Genomic DNA, 19,775 nt, shown 5'->3' with positions numbered 1-19,775 from the left:
TTATTTTTGAATTAAAAAAACAATGCTATAGCTATGGTTAAGAAAGCATGCTGTATAAGTCATTGTTTTCACACACTTTCTGAAAAAATGACCTTTAGTTTGAAATTTCTCATGCTCTCTCTCAGCTAAGAGAAAAATCATTTTATAATTATTTATAAAATTCTATTTTGTAAAGATCCATTATCAGACTGTAAAAGCAGTATTTTTCATGCTTCATGATTTTTGTACTCAGAACATACCCTCACAGCAGTGATTTCCATGGCCTATTGTGTGGCGTCCCAGGCGGAGCGGATAAAGCACACGACCACTGTGGTTGCAAGCTGAATCCGAATCCTGTTTATTACAAGCTTTCTTTTATAGTTTTTCTCAACATTACATAACACAATTAGGCTATAACAACACATCTACGGATTGGACAAGAAGGAGAATCATGTGTTTATCACATGTATAGCCCCACACCGATTGGTTCAACCGTTCCTTACATAAGGCCATGATTTGTTTACCTCATCTTATATAATACTAGACCACCAGGGGGCCTTACATAAGGCCATGATCATCTTATATAATCCTAGACCACCAGGGGGTCTTACATAAGGCCATGATCATCTTATATAATCCTAGACCACCAGGGGGGCCTTACATAAGGCCATGATTTATTACCTTGCAAGTGTCCCATCGTGACCCTTACCTCCTCATGGAACTTTTCATTAGGTTGGTGTAGGGATGATACATCCCCACACCTCCCCCCTTTTTCTTAAATAAGGCCTATAGGAGGGTTCAACTAACATTAGGACAATTACTAGCCACCTGACTACTTTTTTTGAACCTATAAAACTGACGACAGGTGACATTTAACAACTGGGAAATATATAGAGAACTATTAAAAAACATAATATTACATAAATACGAAAACCATTGGGGATCCGATGGGGTGGCCATGGACAAGCAAAAAGGGCTTCTTGGCCAGTCTGGTTTGCCCAGGTGATCCAAACATTTTGTCGTGGGTTAACAAAAGGTACAGAGTTTGGACATACAAAGACCCCTGCTCCTATAATAAGGAGTCCGAACAAATAGAAGTACCACATTATCAGGTGTCTAGGCTGTGACAAACAATAAGTGCAGGTCCGGTGCTGCGGGGTCCTGTGGATCCGGTGTCACTACTGGATAAGCCTCGGGCGCAAATTCCCCCTCTATATGGGCTTCCCTAATAAGTCCGTGCCAACGCCGTACGGAGTCCGGGGGGCCCGAGCCGCCCGGGATATTGTCCGAAGCATGTCGCAGGGTGGAAACATCGGATGAGCAAACGGGTTGGCGACATCCAGTGGCTGGTGCGTGGACACGTTATCCCGTCCAGTGCACCCAATCGCGCAGCCCCACAAACCACAATGAGGACAGGGGGTAGCTACATCATCCGCCGGAGGGATCTTATCTGGCGGTTTTTTCCTATATGTCCTTTCAAAGTTAGATAAGCCTGGCTCTGCCATTCTTTTCAACCTATTCCGCAACTTCTCACCCTGCCCCGGGAACTCCGCCCGGAACTTTGGGGTACAAACATCATTGGTGACAGGAAAGCCGGGCTGGTTCAGGGCTCGCAATGTGTGGGACTGCGGGGGATGGCTCTCACCGGCCAAATGGGACAACTGATTCAGCATGTCCTGTAGCTGAAGGCCCTGTTTGTACATTCCCGCTTTTCTGCCCCCATTTCAACAAACGGGACAACGCGTCAGAGGGAAGCTTCTCTCCCCGCTTTTTAGCGATGTGTAATAAAAAATCATGCACCATCTCCTCCCCTGCAGACAAAGCAGAGCCCATTTTATTAAAAGCAGCCGCTCACCTGTGAGCTCACGAACGTCTCTCTCGGACGACCAGGAGCCGGTATCCTCCGGTACCTCCTGCCGCGGCTGCCACCTCCGCCTTTTCTCACCGAACGCTTCAGTCGGCTGTGAGCTCACGAACGTCTCTCTCGGACGACCAGGAGCCGGTATCCTCCGGTACCTCCTGCCGCAGCTGCCACCTCCGCCTTTTCTCACCGAACGCTTCAGTCGGCTGTGAGCTCACGAACGTCTCTCTCGGACGACCAGGAGCCGGTATCCTCCGGTACCTCCTGCCGCGGCTGCCACCTCCGCCTTTTCTTACCGAACGCTTTAGTCGGCTGTGAGCTCACAAACGTCTCTCTCGGACGACCAGGAGCCGGTATCCTCCGGTACCTCCTGCTGCGGCTACCATCTCCGCCTTTCCTCACCGAACGCTTCCGTTGGCTGTGAGCTCACGAACGTCTCTCTCGGACGACCAGGAGCCGGTATCCTCCGGTACCTCCTGCCGCGGCTACCATCTCCGCCTTTCCTCACCGAACGCTTACGTTGGCTGTGAGCTCACGAACGTCTCTCTCGGACGACCAGGAGCCGGTATCCTCCGGTACCTCCTGCCGCGGCTACCACCTCCGCCTTTTCTCAAACCATGTTCAGTTTTTGGTCGTGCTCCAGTTGACACTGAGCTTGGCAAACCATTTAAATCTTGGTACCCTGCCCTCTTATTCCCACAGATTCCCTTTATCTCTGTGAAGAAGGCCTGTCTCCACCTTAACAGGGCATGGCTGTTTGCGCTTTTTGGAAGAAGGAGTTCTGGAAGGAGAAGAGCCAGCACTGAGAGCCTCTTCAATATCTAAATTCAATTGTTCCAGTTTCTTCATGAGAGATGACATAGAGTCTGACCACTCAGATCCTTTTTTTTGGTTGGATCTGCTTTCTCTTTGCTCAGCTTTTGAGACAACACCTGTTGGGTCTACTGTCTGAGAACATTGATCCCTGCTCCACTGGCGGCTGTGTCTAGTATGATCTCTGCTAGCTCACTCTGGGCAAAGTCCTGGCTGCCTTGATGTCCAAGCCGAATCACGTCGGGGTCACCATTTGTGGCGTCCCAGGCGGAGCGGATAAAGCACACGACCACTGTGGTTGCAAGCTGAATCCGAATCCTGTTTATTACAAGCTTTCTTTTATAGTTTTTCTCAACATTACATAACACAATTAGGCTATAACAACACATCTACGGATTGGACAAGAAGGAGAATCATGTGTTTATCACATGTATAGCCCCACACCGATTGGTTCAACCGTTCCTTACATAAGGCCATGATTTGTTTACCTCATCTTATATAATACTAGACCACCAGGGGGCCTTACATAAGGCCATGATCATCTTATATAATCCTAGACCACCAGGGGGTCTTACATAAGGCCATGATCATCTTATATAATCCTAGACCACCAGGGGGGCCTTACATAAGGCCATGATTTATTACCTTGCAAGTGTCCCATCGTGACCCTTACCTCCTCATGGAACTTTTCATTAGGTTGGTGTAGGGATGATACATCCCCACACTATTGTGTCATTGGGAACACCAAACAATTTTGATGGTTGTACATTAATTTATTTTTAAATTATGAAATGTTTGCCATTTGGCTTTGCATTTTGGAGCCATCCCATCAGCCTGCATGGCCATGGTGACAGTATTATGTCACAAGCAGACAAATAGACATGTTGAGATGATTGACAAGTTTCTGGACTAAACTGATGGTTCTGACCATTTTCAACATGTGTTATCTTGACACCATGTCTGAGACTCAGTCATGAACCTCTGTTCTCCTGCTGATAGTGTAGGGGAGAGATAGAGAGAGAGAGAGAAGAGCCATAATACCTCTGTAGGAATGGAAGAAGGTTGTCAGGCCCATTCCATAGTTAGGGCTCAGAAAGCACATGTACAACAGATGGGAGCCTGGACTGGTAGCTTTCATACGCAGACACTAAGTCTGCAAGAAAGAAGTCAGTGTTCTGCTCACTCTGCCTGTGAATGAAGTGCCAATCACTAAGAATCAGATCCTGCAACAGAATCCATATGAGCAGACCCTGTGCTTGCATGGAGCCCAACTGACTTCAATGGGGGTATAGAGGTACACTCCTGCAGATCCTATTGCAGGATCTGGCCCTTAGCAAGTACTCCATACAGTCAGGGAGCTCCACTGGCCGTTACTGAAGTGTTGTGGTTGCAGAGGTGGGGGAAAGGAGAAAATCCTGGGGAACTCTCCTTTCCTCCTTGCCTTCATGCAGAATAGATTAGAGGAAGACAAAGAAGTATGATCCTAATTCCTCCAATTTAGGTTGACTATTAGAAAATTTATTTCCCCAGTGATGCAGAAAGTATGATTGCTGAATGAATAGTACTTACTTGCAATAGTTACATTATGAAATGTCATATAAAACACACATGGACAGACACACAGATGTCCATGGTATTGTTAAATATCACTAACAAAAATGATTCTTAAGAACCTTTGAGGATCTGTTCTGTCTTCAGGTTGTGGAATCCGAATAAACATGGAATGTTTAGTGGTCTTCCGAAGATCTGCTGCAGAATGTTTCAGCTACAGAAGGAAAATACTGCTATTAAAGTGAATAATTAGCATTGATATTGTAGACAGTACTACCCAACGATTTGATGAACTCGGGAAATATCTGAAACCTTCAATAAAACCAGAGAGACTGAAAAATTTGGGAGGACACAAGAAAAAGCTGTACAGTGAGCAAGTGAGAATAAGGTACTGTTTTGCTAATAATTTATCAAAGCCAATTACTGAAACCAATTTGTGGGTTGCATAGTACTATAACTGAAATATTTTGTAAAACCCACTCACATGGTTCCTATTATAGAAAGATGTTAGTTCCTCCATAATTAAGGCTAAAGTTAGTTTCTCATTAGAAGACCGATTTTCAAAACCAAACCTTATCTCACTAAAAACAAACCAACCTATCTGAAATTTCTTATGCCACATCCCATTCTAGGAAAGAAACTTTTGAGAAAGTTTGGGAGAAATCACACAAGGAATATTACAGACATGGGGGTATAAAAACTTCTAGGTCATTCAAATTTCAGATTTTTCTAATGTCTTTTTGGCTTATCTTGGCCTTTCATACTGCTGAAAAAGATTCACTTAAAAAAACAACAACATCAAGCTTCAGTTCTTCAAGAGTTCCTGAGAAGAAGTGTTTTTCCATAAGTTTTATGGGGATGTGTGACAGGGTTTACCAGGCCTCATGGTTCCCTGCTGGAGGCCCTGTGCTCAGTAGTAACACACCCACCCCAGGAAAGAAGCTGCGAAGGTGGATCCTCCAGGCCTGCCTAGAGAGGCTGCATGGAAGCAGCCAATCTTAGGCCAGCTGGCTCAGATAAAAGGAGATGCAGGGCCTTAGCAGGTCAGTTCCTAGCTGAGATTACAGGAGCAAGGAAGGATGTGCCTCTCTGGCCAAAGAAGCTTGCGGGACAGTCAGAGTTTGGTTCTGGCTGCATTTTGCTTACGCTTGGAGAAAGAACCTGAGAACTTTAACTCTAATGAACGGGCTGAATATAAAAGTGCCAGGTGGGAAGAGGCCCAGGGAACAAGCAGCAATTAATTGAAGTGAGTGGTATGTAGCTGCTGTTTATAGGGTCCTTGTGTTGAAAGCTGGAGTAGTGGGTGGGCCCTTGTTCCCCCAACTGCTCACCAGTGAAGTAGTCAAAACCCGGAGAAGAGCACAAGGCTCCTTTGGAAGCCTAAGTGAAGGGATGAATTTAAAGGGCCCAGACAGAGGGCTGAAGACACTGGTGAGGGCAGATACACAGTTTTGTTGGACTCTCTGCAACCCCAGAAGGGGTTTATTTTGACTGGGTGACCTGGCTGGAGGGCCAAGCCACTGAAGACCTGCCAGGCAAGGCTGACAACCAACAAAGGGGTGCCAGGAGCAGGAAAAGGCCTAAAATACCACAAGCAGCAGCAGGCACTTACAAGGTGAGCACTCCCCATTATAGGATATATGTAGAAAGTGTAGAGATAATTACAATTATTGTGGGCTGGTGCGCTGATGTGGGACGGAGCATTGCACAAAGTCTGCTTGGATCAGCAGGATGGTCACCCAGCCCTTCTTGCCTGAGTCTTGATGGCAATCCCATTCTGTGAAGGGTGTTAGTTTTAGCCCCTCTGGGGTGTATGGGTTTCCCCTTATGCTTGGTGGGGGCTAGCTGGTTCTGGTCCTCCGGGAGCTTGAAAATCCCTTCTGGTTCTTAAGCCTCTGTTGAGGGAACAGTAGGGGAGCCCAGAGCCGTCCATTTCTCTGGATTCCAGCCAGGACCCTTAAACCAGGCAGGCAGAATCAATCCTCAACAATTTCTCCTGCCATACCCTGAACCTTTTCCTACTTCCTCAGACTGTGGTTCCAGTCATACCTTCTTTAAGGTGTTGTCTCTGGGTGGCTTTTCACCCGTTTGCTGGCAGGACTTTCCTTCTCTAGTCTCAGAGTAGCAGCCGTGTTAGTCTGTATCCGCAGAAAGAACAGGAGTACTTGTAGCACCTTAGAGACTAACACATTTGTTAGTCTCTAAGGTGCCACAAGTACTCCTTCTCTAGTCTGTTTGCTCCTCTGACAGCTGCCCCACCCCACTGCTTCTTCTATTCTCTGAGTGCTGAGAGGATGCCAACTGGCTCTGGCTGGCAGTTGCTGCATTATCTCCTTGGTGGCCAGACCAGCATGGGGGTTTATTCACCCCACAACAGACTTCCCCCCCCCCCCTTTGGACGGAAGCGTTCTCTGTGGAAGAAGTGCTCCCCACTTCTTGGGAGAAGAAATCCTCATTCTTGTTTTGACAGCCAGGGTAATGCTCAACTGAGGAGGAGGAGGATTGTGGGCCAAGGTAACACTTCATTACTCTTGTGTTTATTTCTTTCATGTAGTTCAATCATTTTTAGTGGGGTGTGGTCAGTCACCAGCTTAAAGTGGTTGCCTTGTAGATGGTATCTTAGTGTCTCAATAGCCCACTTCACTGCAAGGCACTCCTTTTCAATTATTATGTACAGTAACTCCTCACTTAAAGTCGTCCCGGTTAACGTTGTTTCATTGCTGATCAATTAGAGAACATGCTTGTTTAAAGTTGCGCGATGCTCCTTTATAACGTTGTTTGGCAGCTGCCTGCTTTGTCCACTGCTTGCAGGAAAAGAAGCCCATTGCAGCTAGCTGGTGGGGGCTTGGAACCAGGATGGGCCGGCAGCCCCCACATCAGCTCTCCACTCCCCTAAATTCCCTGAGCGGCAGCCGCCCAGCAGGCTATCAATTGCTGGGCAGTTCAGCTGTCCCTCCCCTCACTGCCATGTGCTGCTCCTTCCCTCTGCCTTGGAGCTGCTCCTGGGAGCTCCTGCTTGCTGTGCAGGGGGAAGAGGGGGAGAAGGGTGCTAATGTCAGGGTGTCCCCCTGCTCCTGCCCCCCCCCCCGCTTACCCCATCTCCATAGAGCGGGGGGGATAGGACAGGGCCTCAGGACGGAGGGAGCTTGCTGGCAGCAGCTTGCTGATCTACTTAAAATGGCAATGCACTTAGAGTGGGGTCAGCGTACTTAAAGGAGCAATGTGCATCTCTCTCTCTCTCACACACACACAGGGTGTATGTCACTGTCTCTCTCTGCCATGCTGTCTCCCCTCCCTCCCTTCATGCTGCCTTGTAGAATGTGAGGCTACATTAACAATGTGTTAACCCTTGAGGGCTCAGCCGAGTGCTAGTTCATCATTTAGCAGTAAGGCATTCCCTGGGAAATATCCCACCCTCGTCCACCCTCTGACTCCACCACCTCAACCAAGCTTCACAATCATCATTGCTGTGTACACTATTAAATAGTTTGTTTAAAACTTATAGTGTGTGTGTGTATATGTACACAAAATATAGTCTTGTATGGTGAAAAAAATTTCCCTGGAACCTACCCCCACCCCACATTAATTCTTATGGGGAAATTGGATTTGCTTAACATTGTTTCACTTAAAGCAGCATTTTTCAGGAACATAACTACAATGTTAAGCGAGGAGTTACTGTACGGTTTTCCACAGAGTAACTAACAGAAACTTGATGGAATGAGGACAATCAGTGAGACACAGTAATACCACGGTACAAAATATATCAGAAGGACAGAACAGGTCGTGCTGGTGGGGAAGTGGCACTATATGTGAAAGAAAGGGAAGAGTCAAATGAAGTAAAAATCTTAAATGAACCAAACTGTACCACAGAATCTCTAGGGACAATAATTCCATGCTTGAATAATAAGAATATAGCAGTAGGGATATACTACCAACCACCTGACAAGGATAGTGACTGTGAAATGCCCAGGGAGATTAGAGGCTATAAAAATAAAAAACTCAATAATAATGGGGGATTTCAACTATCCCCATATTGACTGGATACATGACACCTCAGGATGGGATGCAGAGACAAAGTTTCTTGACACTTTAAATTACTGCTTCTTGGAGCAGCTAGTCCTGGAACCCAAAACGGGAGAGGCAATTCTTGATTTAGTCCTAAGTAGAGCAAGGATCTGGTGCAAGAGGGGAATATAGTCGAACCACTTGGTAATAGTGACCATAATATAATTAAATTATATATGTGGTGGGGAAAACACCACAGCAGCCCAACATGGTAGCTTTTAATTTAAGAAAGGGGAACTATACAAAAATGAGGAAGTTGGTTAAACAGAAATTCAAAGGTACAGGGCCAAAAGTGAAATCTCTGCAAGCTGCATGGAAATTTTTTAAAGACACCATAATAGAGGCTCAACTTAAAAGTATACCCCAAACTTAAAAACGTAGTAGGAGAACCAAAAAAGTGCCACCGGGGCTCAACAACAAAGTAAGAGAAGCTGTGAGAGGCAAAAAGGCATCCTTTTAAAAAATGGAAGTTAAATCCTAATGAGGAATATAGAAAGGGGCATAATAAACTGGCAAATGAAGTGTAAAAATATAATTAGGAAGCAAAAAAGGAATTTGAAGAACAGCTAGCCAAAGACTCAAGAAGTAACAGCAAACTTTATTTTAAGTACATCAGAAGCAGGAAGCCTGCTAAACAACCAGTGGGGCCACTGGATGATCAAGATGCACTCAAGGATAAGGATATTGTGGAGAAACTAAATAAATTCTTTGCATCAGTCTTCATGGCTGAGGATCTGAGGGAGATTGCCAGACCTGAGCCATTCTTTTTAGGTGACAAATCTGAGGAACTGTCCCAGACTGAGGTGTCACTAGAGGAGGTTTTGGAACAAATTGATAAACTAAACAGTAATAAGTCACCAGAACCAGATGGTATTCACCCAAGAATTCTGAAGGAACTCAAATGTGAAATTGCAGAACTACTAACTGTGGTATGTAACCTATCATTTAAATCAGCTTCTGTACCAGATGACTGGAGGATAGCTAATGTGATGCCAATTTTTTAAAAAAAGCTCCAGAGGTGATCCCAGCAATCACAGGTGCCGGCTTCCAACTTTCGCCAGGGGTGCTCAACCCCCGCTTAGTCCTAGGCCCCACCCCACCTTCTTCCCCCAGGCTCCCACCACTGACCTGCCTCTTCCCACCCCCGCCTTGCCTCCGCCCACCCCCACCTCTTCCTGCCCCGTTCCGCCCCTTCCCCCAAGTGTGCCCTGGGGCACTCACAGAATCAGCGCTTATGCTGCCAATTATAGGCCAGTAAACCTAACTTCAGTACCGGAAAAACTGGTTGAAACTCTAGTAAAGAACAGAATTATCAGACACATAGATGAACATGATTTGTTGGGGAAGAGTCAACATGGTTTTTGTAAAGGGAAATCATGACTCATCAATCTACTAGAATTCTTTGAGGGGGTCAACAAGCATGTGGACAAGGGTGATCCTGTGGATACAGTGTACTTAGATTTTCAGAAAGCCTTTGACAAGGTCCCTCACCAAAAGCTCTTAAGCCAAGTAAGCTGTCATGGGATAAGAGGGAAAGTCCTCTCATGGATCAGTAACTGGTTAAAAGATAGGAAACAAAGGGTAGGAATAAATGGTCAGTTCTCAGAATGTAGAGAGGTAAATAGTATCCTTCATGGGTCTATATTGGGACCAATACTATTCAAAATATTCATAAATGATCTGGAAAAAGGGGTAAATAGTGAGGTGGCAAAATTTGCAGATGATACAAAACTACTTAACTATCTTAAGTCCAAAGCAGACTGCAAAGAGTTACAAAGGGATCTCACAAATCTGGGTGAGTGGGCAACAAAATAGCAGATGCAACAGAGTCCTGTGGCACCTTTAAGACTGACAGATGTATTGGAGCATAAGCTTTCGTGGGTGAATGTCCACTTCGTCGGATGCATGCACCCACAAAAGCTTATGCTCCAATACATCTGTTAGTCTTAAAGATGCCACAGGACTCTGTTGCTTTTTACATATCCAGACTAACACGGCTACCCCTCTAAAAATAGCAGATGAAATTCAATGTTGATAAATGCAAAGTAATGCACGTTGGAAAATATAATCCCAACTATACATATAAAATGATGGAGTCTAAATTAGCTGTCACCACTCAAGAAAGAGATCTTGCAGTCATTGTGGATAGTTCTCTGAAAACATCCACTCAATGTGCAGTGGCAGTCAAAAAACCTAACAGAATGTTGGGAATCATTAAGAAAAGGATAGATAATAAAACAGAGAATATCATATTGCCTCTATATAAATCCATGGTACACCCACACCTGAATGCTGCCTGCAGATGTGGTCACCCCATCTCAACAAAGATGTACTGGAATTGGAAAAGGTTCAGGAAAGGGCAACAAAAATGATTAGGGGCATGGAACAGCTTCCATATAAGGCCTGATCTACACTAGGCGTTTATGTCGAAGTTAGCGCCGTTACATCGAATTAACCCTGCACCCGTCCACACTGCGAAGCTATTTAGTTCGACATAGAGGTCTCTTAAATTCGACTTCTGTACTCCTCCCCAACGAGGGGAGTAGCGCTAAATTCGACATGGCCATGTCGAATTAGGCTAGGTGTGGATGGAAATCGACGCTAATAGCTCTGGGAGCTATCCCACAGTGCACCACTCTGTTGACGCTCTGGACAGCAGTCTGAGCTCGGATGCTCTGACCAGCCACACAGGAAAAGCCCCGGGAAAATTTGAATTCCTTTTCCTGTCTGGCCAGTTTGAATCTCATTTCCTGTTTGGACATCGTGGCGAGCTCAGCAGCACTGGCAACGATGCAGAGCTCTCCAGCAGAGATGGCCGTGCAATCTCAGAATAGAAAGAGGGCCCCAGCATGGACTGATCGGGAAGTCTTGGATCTGATCGCTGTGTGGGGCGATGAGTCCGTGCTTTCCGAGCTGCGCTCCAAAAGACGGAATGCAAAGATCTACGAGAAGATCTCTAAAGCCATGGCAGAGAGAGGATACAGCCGGGATGCAACGCAGTGCCGCGTGAAAATCAAGGAGCTGAGACAAGGCTACCAGAAGACCAAAGAGGCAAATGGACGCTCCGGATCCCATCCCCAGACATCCCGTTTCTACGAGGCACTGCATTCCATCCTAGGTGCGGCCGCCACCACTAACCCACCACTGACCGTGGACTCTGAGGATGGGATATTGTCCACGGCCGGTTCCTCGGACGGGGAAGATGAGGAAGGAGATGAGGAGGACGAGGCAGTCGACAGCGCTCACAACGCTGATTTCCCCGACAGCCAGGATCTCTTCATCACCCTTACAGAGATCCCCTACCAACCGTCCCCAGCCGTTAACCCGGACACAGAATCTGGGGAAGGATCAGCCAGTAAGTGTTTTAAACATCTAAACATTTATTTTTAACAGAACAGGAATATTAAGAATAACAACAATGGGTTTCTCATGATTAGTATGCCCTAGGCGCTTAACGTTTCAGTCCTGGGCAGTGCAACTATTGAAAAAAAATCTAACAATGTCCGGTTTAGCATGATTGTTCTGCCCAAGCCGCTCTACTGTTTAGTCCCTGCCAGTGCAGCTACAGTAAAATGCGGTCTATATGTCCGGGGATAGAGCAGAAATCCTCCTGGGACATCTCGAGGAAGCTCTCCTAGAGGTAATTGGAAAGCCTTTGCATCAGGTTCCTGGGGAGAGCGGCCTTATTTGGTCCTCCGTGGTATGAAACTTTCCGCACCAGGAGACAATCAAGTACTCCGGGATCATTGCCCTGCAGAGCATGGCGGCATAAGGCCCTGGTCTTTGGAGGCTTTCCCGAAGCATTCTTTCTTTATCAGTGTCTGAGATCCTCATCAGGGTGATGTCGCTCATGGTGACCTGCTTTGAATTAGGTAGGGGAATGTTAGTATTGGGACTGCTTGCCTGTTCCTTTACAGAACTGTAACTGCCGGTTTGCAGCCACACGGTGGAGGCGGGAGAGGGGCAGCATACAGGGATCTTTCCCTGGGACAGCCGCGAGGGGGTGGGACAGGGGCAGAGTTCCTGCTTGCCGGATTGCTGGCAGCAGGGACTGGCATTGCTTTCAATGTGAAAGGAGGCCAGTGCTACTATTAAAGTTTTAAGCAGCCACAAGTCTACAGCTTACCATGTCTGCCTGCTACACAAATTCCGGTGTCCTGCCCCGCTTCTCAGATCTGCAGTGCAAGATCCCAGGCACTGAATGCGAAGGCCGAGAATTCGACCTTGTCCTGAGTGCGCATGTGATAGGTGCTGTGCATGGTCTTGTTCACAGAGAAAGACTATGTTCTTTGTTCACAACTACATTTATCTTTCTGAGGAATTTACTCCCTTTTTCCCATTCCCACAGCCACATCTGCGACTGTCTCACAACCTAGCCTGGCATCACACTCCCAGAGGCTAGCACAGATTAGGCGTAGGAAGAAGAGGACACGGGAGGACGTGTTCTCGAAACTTATGGGCTGCTCCCGAGCCCAGGCAGCACAGCAGACCCAGTGGAGGGAGAACTTGTCCCAAATGCACCGATCACACATGGAACGGGAGGAGAGGTGGCGGCAGGAAGACCAGCAGGCGACTCAAATGCTGCTTGGACTAATGAGGGAGCAAACGGACACGCTCCGGCACCTTGTGGATGTTCTGCAGGAACGGAGGCAGGAGGACAGAGCCCCGCTGCAGTCTATCTGTAACCGCCCTCCCCCGCCACCAAGTCCCATACCCCCCTCACCCAAAGTCCAAAGAAGGAGGGGCGGCAGAGTCCGTGCAAACTCTCACTCCACCCCTGCAGACTGCTCTAGTAGTAGAAGGCTCTCATTCCCCAAAATTTGACAAGTCCTTTCCTTCCCGCCTCACACAAGCCCCCGTCCAAGTTTCACCCCCCAGTTTCATGTGTAGTTGCTAATAAAAAATACGTTTCTGTTAATTACTGTTTCCATCATGTTCTTTTGGAGGAGAGTCTGTCTGAAGGGGGGGAAGGGGGTTGGTAATTGGACAGTCACCTTTAGCAGGGTACATAGGCGGGGGCAGGTCCAGCAGCAGGGCACATACACAGTGCAGTCACTAGTTACCCTGGTCAGTCTGGGAGGTGGTTTTCATGTTCTGTGGTGGGGGGTGGGTTGCTCTGTGACTTTGTGGCGGGGGAGGGCAGTTACAGATCTTTGTTGCTTTTTACAGATCCAGACTAACACGGCTACCCCTCTGATAAATAAAAGGAAGTATTTCTTCACACAACACACAGTCAACCTGTGGAACTCTTTGCCAGAGGATGTTGTGAAGGCCAAGATTATAACAGGTTCAAAAAAGAACTAGCTAAATTCATGGAGGATAGGTCCATCAGTGGCTATAAGCCAGGATGGACAGGGATGGTGTCCGTAACTTCTGTTTGCCAGAAGTCGGGAATGGACAAAAGGGAATGGATCACTTGACGATTACCTGTTCTGTTCATTCCCTCTGAAGCACTTGGCATTGGCCACTGTCATAAGACAGGATACTGAGCTAGATGGACCTTTGGTCTGACCCAGTATGGCCATTCTTATTGTGACGAGTTGGATCACAGAAACCCCCTTGGGGCTGCCAACTGATGTGCCAAGACTACTTCTGCCCCTGCTTTCCCTGCCAGCTTGGGACTCCAGCACCCTGTCTTGTTGAGCCAGATACGCCAGTCTTCTCCAACACAGACCCAGGGTCTGAACCACGTGCCCCAAAGCTGCAGACTTAACTGAAAGCTTCAGTGGCCTGCCTGATTTGAGCCAGACCCACTAGCCTGCTGCAAACCCAGACCCAGGTCTGAACCACATCCCCTAATAGCTGTAGGCTTAATTGAAAGCATGTTAAGAAGTGTTCCTGTCTTTAACACTCAGATGGCCAACTCCCAATGGGGTCTAAACCCCAAATAAATCCATTTTATCCTGTATAAAGCTTATACAGGGTAAACTCAAATTGTTCGCCCTCTATAACACTGATAGGGAGATATGCACAGCTGTTTGCCTCCCCAGGTATTAATACATGCTCTGGGTTAATAAGTAAAAAGTGATTTTATTAAATACAGAAAGTAGGATTTAAGTGGTTCCAAGTAGTAACGGACAGAACAAAGTGAATTACCAGCAAAATAAAATAAAACATGCAAGTCTAAGCCTAGTACAGTAATAAAACTGAATACAGATAAAATCTCACCCTCAGAGATGTTTCAATAAGCATCTTTCATAGACTGGACGTCTTCCTAATCTGGGCACAATCCTTTCCCCTGGTACAGCCCTTGTTCCAGCTCAGGTGGTAGCTAGGGGATTTCTCATGATGGCCACCCCATTTGTTTTGTTCCACCCACTTATATATCTTTTGCATAAGGCGGGAATCCTTTGTCCCTCTAGGTTCCCACCCCTCCTTCTCAATGGAAAAACACCAGGTTAAAGATGGATTCCAGTTCAGGTGACATGATCACATGTCACTGTAAGAGTTCATTACCCACTTGCCAGCACACAGGTATACAGGAAGACTTAGAAGTAAAACAGAGCCAGCTACAGTCAATTGTCCTGGTTAATGGGAGCCATCAACATTCCAAACCACCATTAATGGCCCACACTTTGCATAATTACAATAGGCCCTCAGAGTTATATTTCATATTTCTAGTTTCAGATACAAGAGTTATACATTTATACAAATAGGATGACCACACTCAGTAAATTAAAAGCTTTGTAATGATACCTTACAAGAGACCTTTTGCATGAAGCATATTTTAGTTACATTATATTCACACTCATCAGCATACTTTCATAAAATCAAATAGAGTGCAACGTCACACTTATGTTCTTATGTACTCTCACAACTATTTTTAACAGCTCTGTTGCTATTACCAGAGCTATAGCACTTTGTAGAGGAACTGGTTCTGGTTAGCAGGTGACATAGTCAATGCCAGCCAGTATGTATTAATAACTGGCAGTACTCTTCTCTACAGGTGATGATGACATGTACTTCTACCCGCTTGAATGGGACTTCCATCAATAGAAGGGGAACCAATGTCACACTTGTTTGGGGATTTCCGGTTGGCAATCAGGACAGGAGGCACAACACTCTCTTATCTTCATATGGATTCTGGGCCAAAAGAAACAGGGTAGTAGACAGCCGAGAGTTTTCTCCTGGCCCAGGTGGCTCACCATTGGTACCTGATGGGCCAACTTGAGTATTTCCTGCCTGAATATGTGGGATACAAAGAGTTGGATGTACAGTTCACCGTCAAGCGTACCCTGTGCTAGACGACAGAGTAAGTCTCCTCATAACTCAAAACAAGGCAAGTGAGTGGCTAATTCAGGTGTCACCACTTCCCCATCTATAAGAGCTATGCCTTCTTCATAGACTCTCCTGAAGGAATCTTCCCTCTGCTGTTTGACTTGCAGGTCAGATGATCCCTACAGCTTCCCCACATCCACTAAGTCTCGTTCCAGGTTTGGAACTCTAGGAATACCCATTCCAGTGGGAGTCGTCTGACTCACCCAGACAACAACGCTGGTCTCTTTCGCATAGGTCACGTCCCTCACATCTGGCAGTGCGTTTCTCATTCCTGGTCCGCCAGGCCTTCATTGGGGTAGGAAAAAGTCCTTGTCCTTGAAGGGAAAGACGTCGCCCAGAGTCTGTTCTATTTCACCAGCCATCTCCATTCAGCTTCTCAAGAGCATCTGTAATAGTGTCTGAAAGTGAAGACAATCCCATCCCAACAGGATTGGGTAATACATGCTAAGCCTACCATGAGGTGGCCAGACTGTCCACCTCTGTTAGACGGACTTTAGTACAGGAGTAGTTCCTCATGTACCCATGGCAACACATTAAGGATACTGTGCCTTTTGAGTGGACTTCAGCTTTCCTCAGCAGATCTTCTCTCACTAGGGTTTCTTCACAACCTGAGTCCATTGGGGCTTATAACTCTAGCTTGTCAACATTCATTATGGTTGTCAATTTCAAACCGCCTAGCATTTGGTTGAGGCTGGGTAAAGAGAAGCCTGCCTCATAACTAGACTCTATGGTTGGGCAATCTTTCTTGATATGAACTTGTTCACACTGGAAACAGATCATCCTTACTAGTGAATCCTGTAATGGTGGGTGTGACATTCCTCTCTGGTGTTATCTGGACTGGTGATCTGCTAGGTCACTCCAAACCTTGACTTTGGGAGCCAGCCTTACCCTGCTCTGCTGTGAGAACACCCACTCCTGCGCTGTTCATGTACAGCCTCTGGCATGTAAGCCACTGCTTGGATTGTGCAACCGAATGACACTAGTCAATATCTCCGGTCCCAGATACAACCCTAGGAACCTCCATCTTGCAGTGTCCAGTTATGCCCTCTGGATGCTACAAGCTTACAGGAGTTCATCAGTTTAACAAAGAAATTGATATGCACCAGGCTTGTTATCCCAAGGGGAGTCTCTGACACGCTTCAAACCAAACGCACTGCTTCAGGTAGAATAAACAGATTTATTAACTATAAAGATAGATTTAAAGTGATTATATGTCAAAACATAAGTCAGATGTGGTCAAATGAAATAAAAGCAAAACGCATTCTAAACTGATCTTAACACTTTCAATGCCCTTACAAACTTAGATGCTTCTCACCACAGGCTGGCTGGTTGCTCTCCAGCCAGGCTCTCCCCTTTGATCAGCACTTCAGTCGCTTGGTGTGGTGTCTGTAGGTATAGGTAGAAGAGAGAGGAAGAGCATGGCAAACGTCTCCCCCTTTTATCATGTCCTTTCTTCCCTCTTGGCTTCGCTCATTTCAGAGTCAGGTGAGCACTACCTCATCGCAGTCCCAAACTGACCAAAAGAAGGTGGGTGACTCACTCGAGAGTCCAACAGATCCGTTTGTTGCTGCGCAGGCCAGTGTCCTTTGTTCCTGTGAGGCTGGGCTGGGTTTGTCCCATACATGTCCTGATGAGGTGTGAACTGCTGCTCCGCTCTTGGAGAATTTTTGCCTGGGCTTGCTTTAAGCCATGAGGATACATTTTCAGCCTCATAACTATATACATGAAATTATAACCTATAACTTTACTATAACATCACTGTAACGACAATGCTCAGTGCATCATGAGCCTTCCGAAGACACCCAACATGACAAACTTTGCATTGGATACCACACAATCATATTATAAGGATGAACATGGGGGTGTAGGATGTTCCCACAAAGTACAGAATGTCACAGTAGGATAGTCGGGGGCTTGGTCTGGTGCGATCTTCAGAGTCCGCACTGTCAAGGGTGAGTCCAGCCCTGGTCTCAGAACAGCCATCCCCCCACCTCCTTAAGGGCATCCCTAGTCCAACAGGAGGAGGCAGGCTCTGGCCTGCTGGGTCAGGTTTGTGGGGTATTACCCTCCAAATAGTTCCCTGCTAGCCTCACCACTTCTTCCAGAGTCTCTGGTTAATACCTCTGCACACACCCTTGCACAGCTGTGGAGAAGACCCAGAGAAACTGTTCGAGGATGACCAGTTCACCTATCTGCTTGCTCATTCTAGCCCAGGGGTCGGCAACCTTTCAGAAGTGGTGTGCCGAGTCTTCATTTATTCACTCTAATTTAAGGTTTTGCGTGCCGGTAATACATTTTAACGTTTTTAGAAGGTCTCTTTCTATAAGTCTATATTATATAACTAAACTATTGTATGTAAAGTAAACAAGGTTTTCAAAATGTTTAAGAAGCATCATTTAAAATTAAATTAAAATGCTGATCTTACGCCACCAGCCTGCTCAGCTCGCTGCCAGCCTGGGGTTCTGTTCACCTAGGCCAGCAATAGGCTGATCAGGGCCTGCGGCCGGGACCCCAGACCTGGGGGGGGGGGTGTTTCATGGGTCAGGGCAGAGGGCTGGGGGAGGGGTTCAGGGCAGAAGGCTGGGATGTGTGTGGAGGGGAGTTCAGAGATCAGGGCAGAGGGCAGGGGGGATGCAGGGCAGAAGGCTGGGTGTGTGGGGGGTTCAAGGGTCAGGTCAGAGAGCTGGGGGTTGTGGGGGGCGCAGGGCAGAAGGCTAGGGGTGTGTTGGGGTGTGGGGGGTTCAGGGCAGAGGGATGGGGTGTGTTGGGGTGGGGGGTTCAGGGCAGAGGGCCGGGGGGTGTAGGGGTGCAGGGCAGAAGGCTGGGGGTATGGGGGGTGCAGGGAAGAAGGCTGGGTGTGTATTGGGGTGGGGGGTTCAGGGCAGAGGGATGGGGGGGTGTAGGGGGTGCAGGGCAGAAGGCTGTGTGTGTGTTGGGGTGTGGGGGGGATGCAGGGCAGAAGGCTGGGGTGCTCGGCTCGTGGGGGTGCTCCCAGCCCCCTGCCCTGAGCGGCTCACGGCAGGGGGCTGGAAGGGATATGCCCTGTTCCACCCCTTTCCCCCAGGCTCCGTCCCTACCTCTCTCTGTGTCCTCTACGGAGCGGTGTGCACGCTGCCACTCTTCCCCATCCCCCTCGCTAGGGCCATCAGCTGATTGGCCAGGGACCGAGAGTAGGCGGGGCAGGAAAGCACCACACTGGAGGAAGAAGCGGGGGCGGGGGCAAGCTTGGCTGCCACAGAACCAAGTTTCTGCCTCCTGCCCCGACAGGGGAAAGAGGGGGGCGGGGGAGCTAAGTGGGGCTGGAGGCCGGGACCGCGTCAGGGGAGCTGCGTGCCATTCAGAATCAGCTTGCGTGCCATGTTTGGCAAGCGTGCCGTAGGTTGCCGACCCCTGTTCTAGCCTCAGGTCTCATCCACTTCCAGCTGACACCTTTGAATTTCTTTGCCAGTGCCTGCGGCTGCATGAATGTGCTACATCTCTGCTCTCTGAAACAGCAGCAAGTCTCTTCACTTAATTGCAGCCAGTCAAATATGGCTGCCTTTACCACTGGGTAGTCAAGGACGGATTGTTGGTTGAGGGCCTGTGGTTCCCTGGTCAAAACAGAAGCTAGGTGGATGATCCAGGTCTCAGGGTCCCTGTGGGTGCAGGTGGTGAGGTGTTCGAAGATCTCCTAAAAGGCCTCCAGGTCATCCTCAGGTCCCATCGTGGACAGCACAGGACTGCTGGACCAACTCACCAACTAGGCCGTAGCTCTAGCCAGTGCGGGTGGTGCTATCCTAAGTGTTGCCCCCAGACATTTACCCAGCTGCTGTTGCTGGATGGCTACATATCCAACCTTTGTTGGCTCTGCTGTTGAGCCGTGGCCTGGGTGGCAGGCCTCCTGCTGTTGTCAGTGAGAGACTGTTTGCAGGTCATTTTGCCATTGCTGAGCCTGTAACAAGTGTAGCGTCAAGGTCTGCATCTGTTGTTGTTGCTCCTGAGCCATTGCTTGCTGAATCAAGGCAGCAGCCCACTGCTGGGCTAGCAATCTGAGTGCTTCCTCCATCTTAGGCCTTACTGGGGGCTCAGACACAGTGAAACCCCACTTTTGGTACCGCATATGGGCTGGTGTGCTACTGTATCAGTGCCCCTTTTGGTCAGACGCAGCATTGCACAGAGTTTGCTCGGTCCAGCAGGACTGTGAGTCAGCTCTTCTTGCCCGAGTCTCTGTGGCGGTCCTATTCTGGAC

General features: G+C 47.7%; 1 protein-coding gene across 1 annotated transcript in view; it reads right to left on the bottom strand.

Annotated features, from left to right (window-relative positions):
• C2CD6 (C2 calcium dependent domain containing 6) overlaps positions 1-19,775 on the bottom strand; it is a 74,922-nt gene that overhangs the window by 30,721 nt on the left and 24,426 nt on the right. The window contains exon 8 of the mRNA XM_054043632.1: positions 4,327-4,418. Coding sequence (XP_053899607.1) covers positions 4,327-4,418 — 92 coding nt within the window. The remainder of the gene's footprint in view (positions 1-4,326; positions 4,419-19,775) is intronic.

Source organism: Malaclemys terrapin, chromosome 11, assembly GCF_027887155.1.
Source record: "Malaclemys terrapin pileata isolate rMalTer1 chromosome 11, rMalTer1.hap1, whole genome shotgun sequence".
NCBI lineage: Eukaryota > Metazoa > Chordata > Testudines > Emydidae > Malaclemys > Malaclemys terrapin.
The sequence above is the reverse complement of the archived record's forward strand: the minus strand, read 5'-3'. Positions and strand labels throughout refer to the sequence as shown.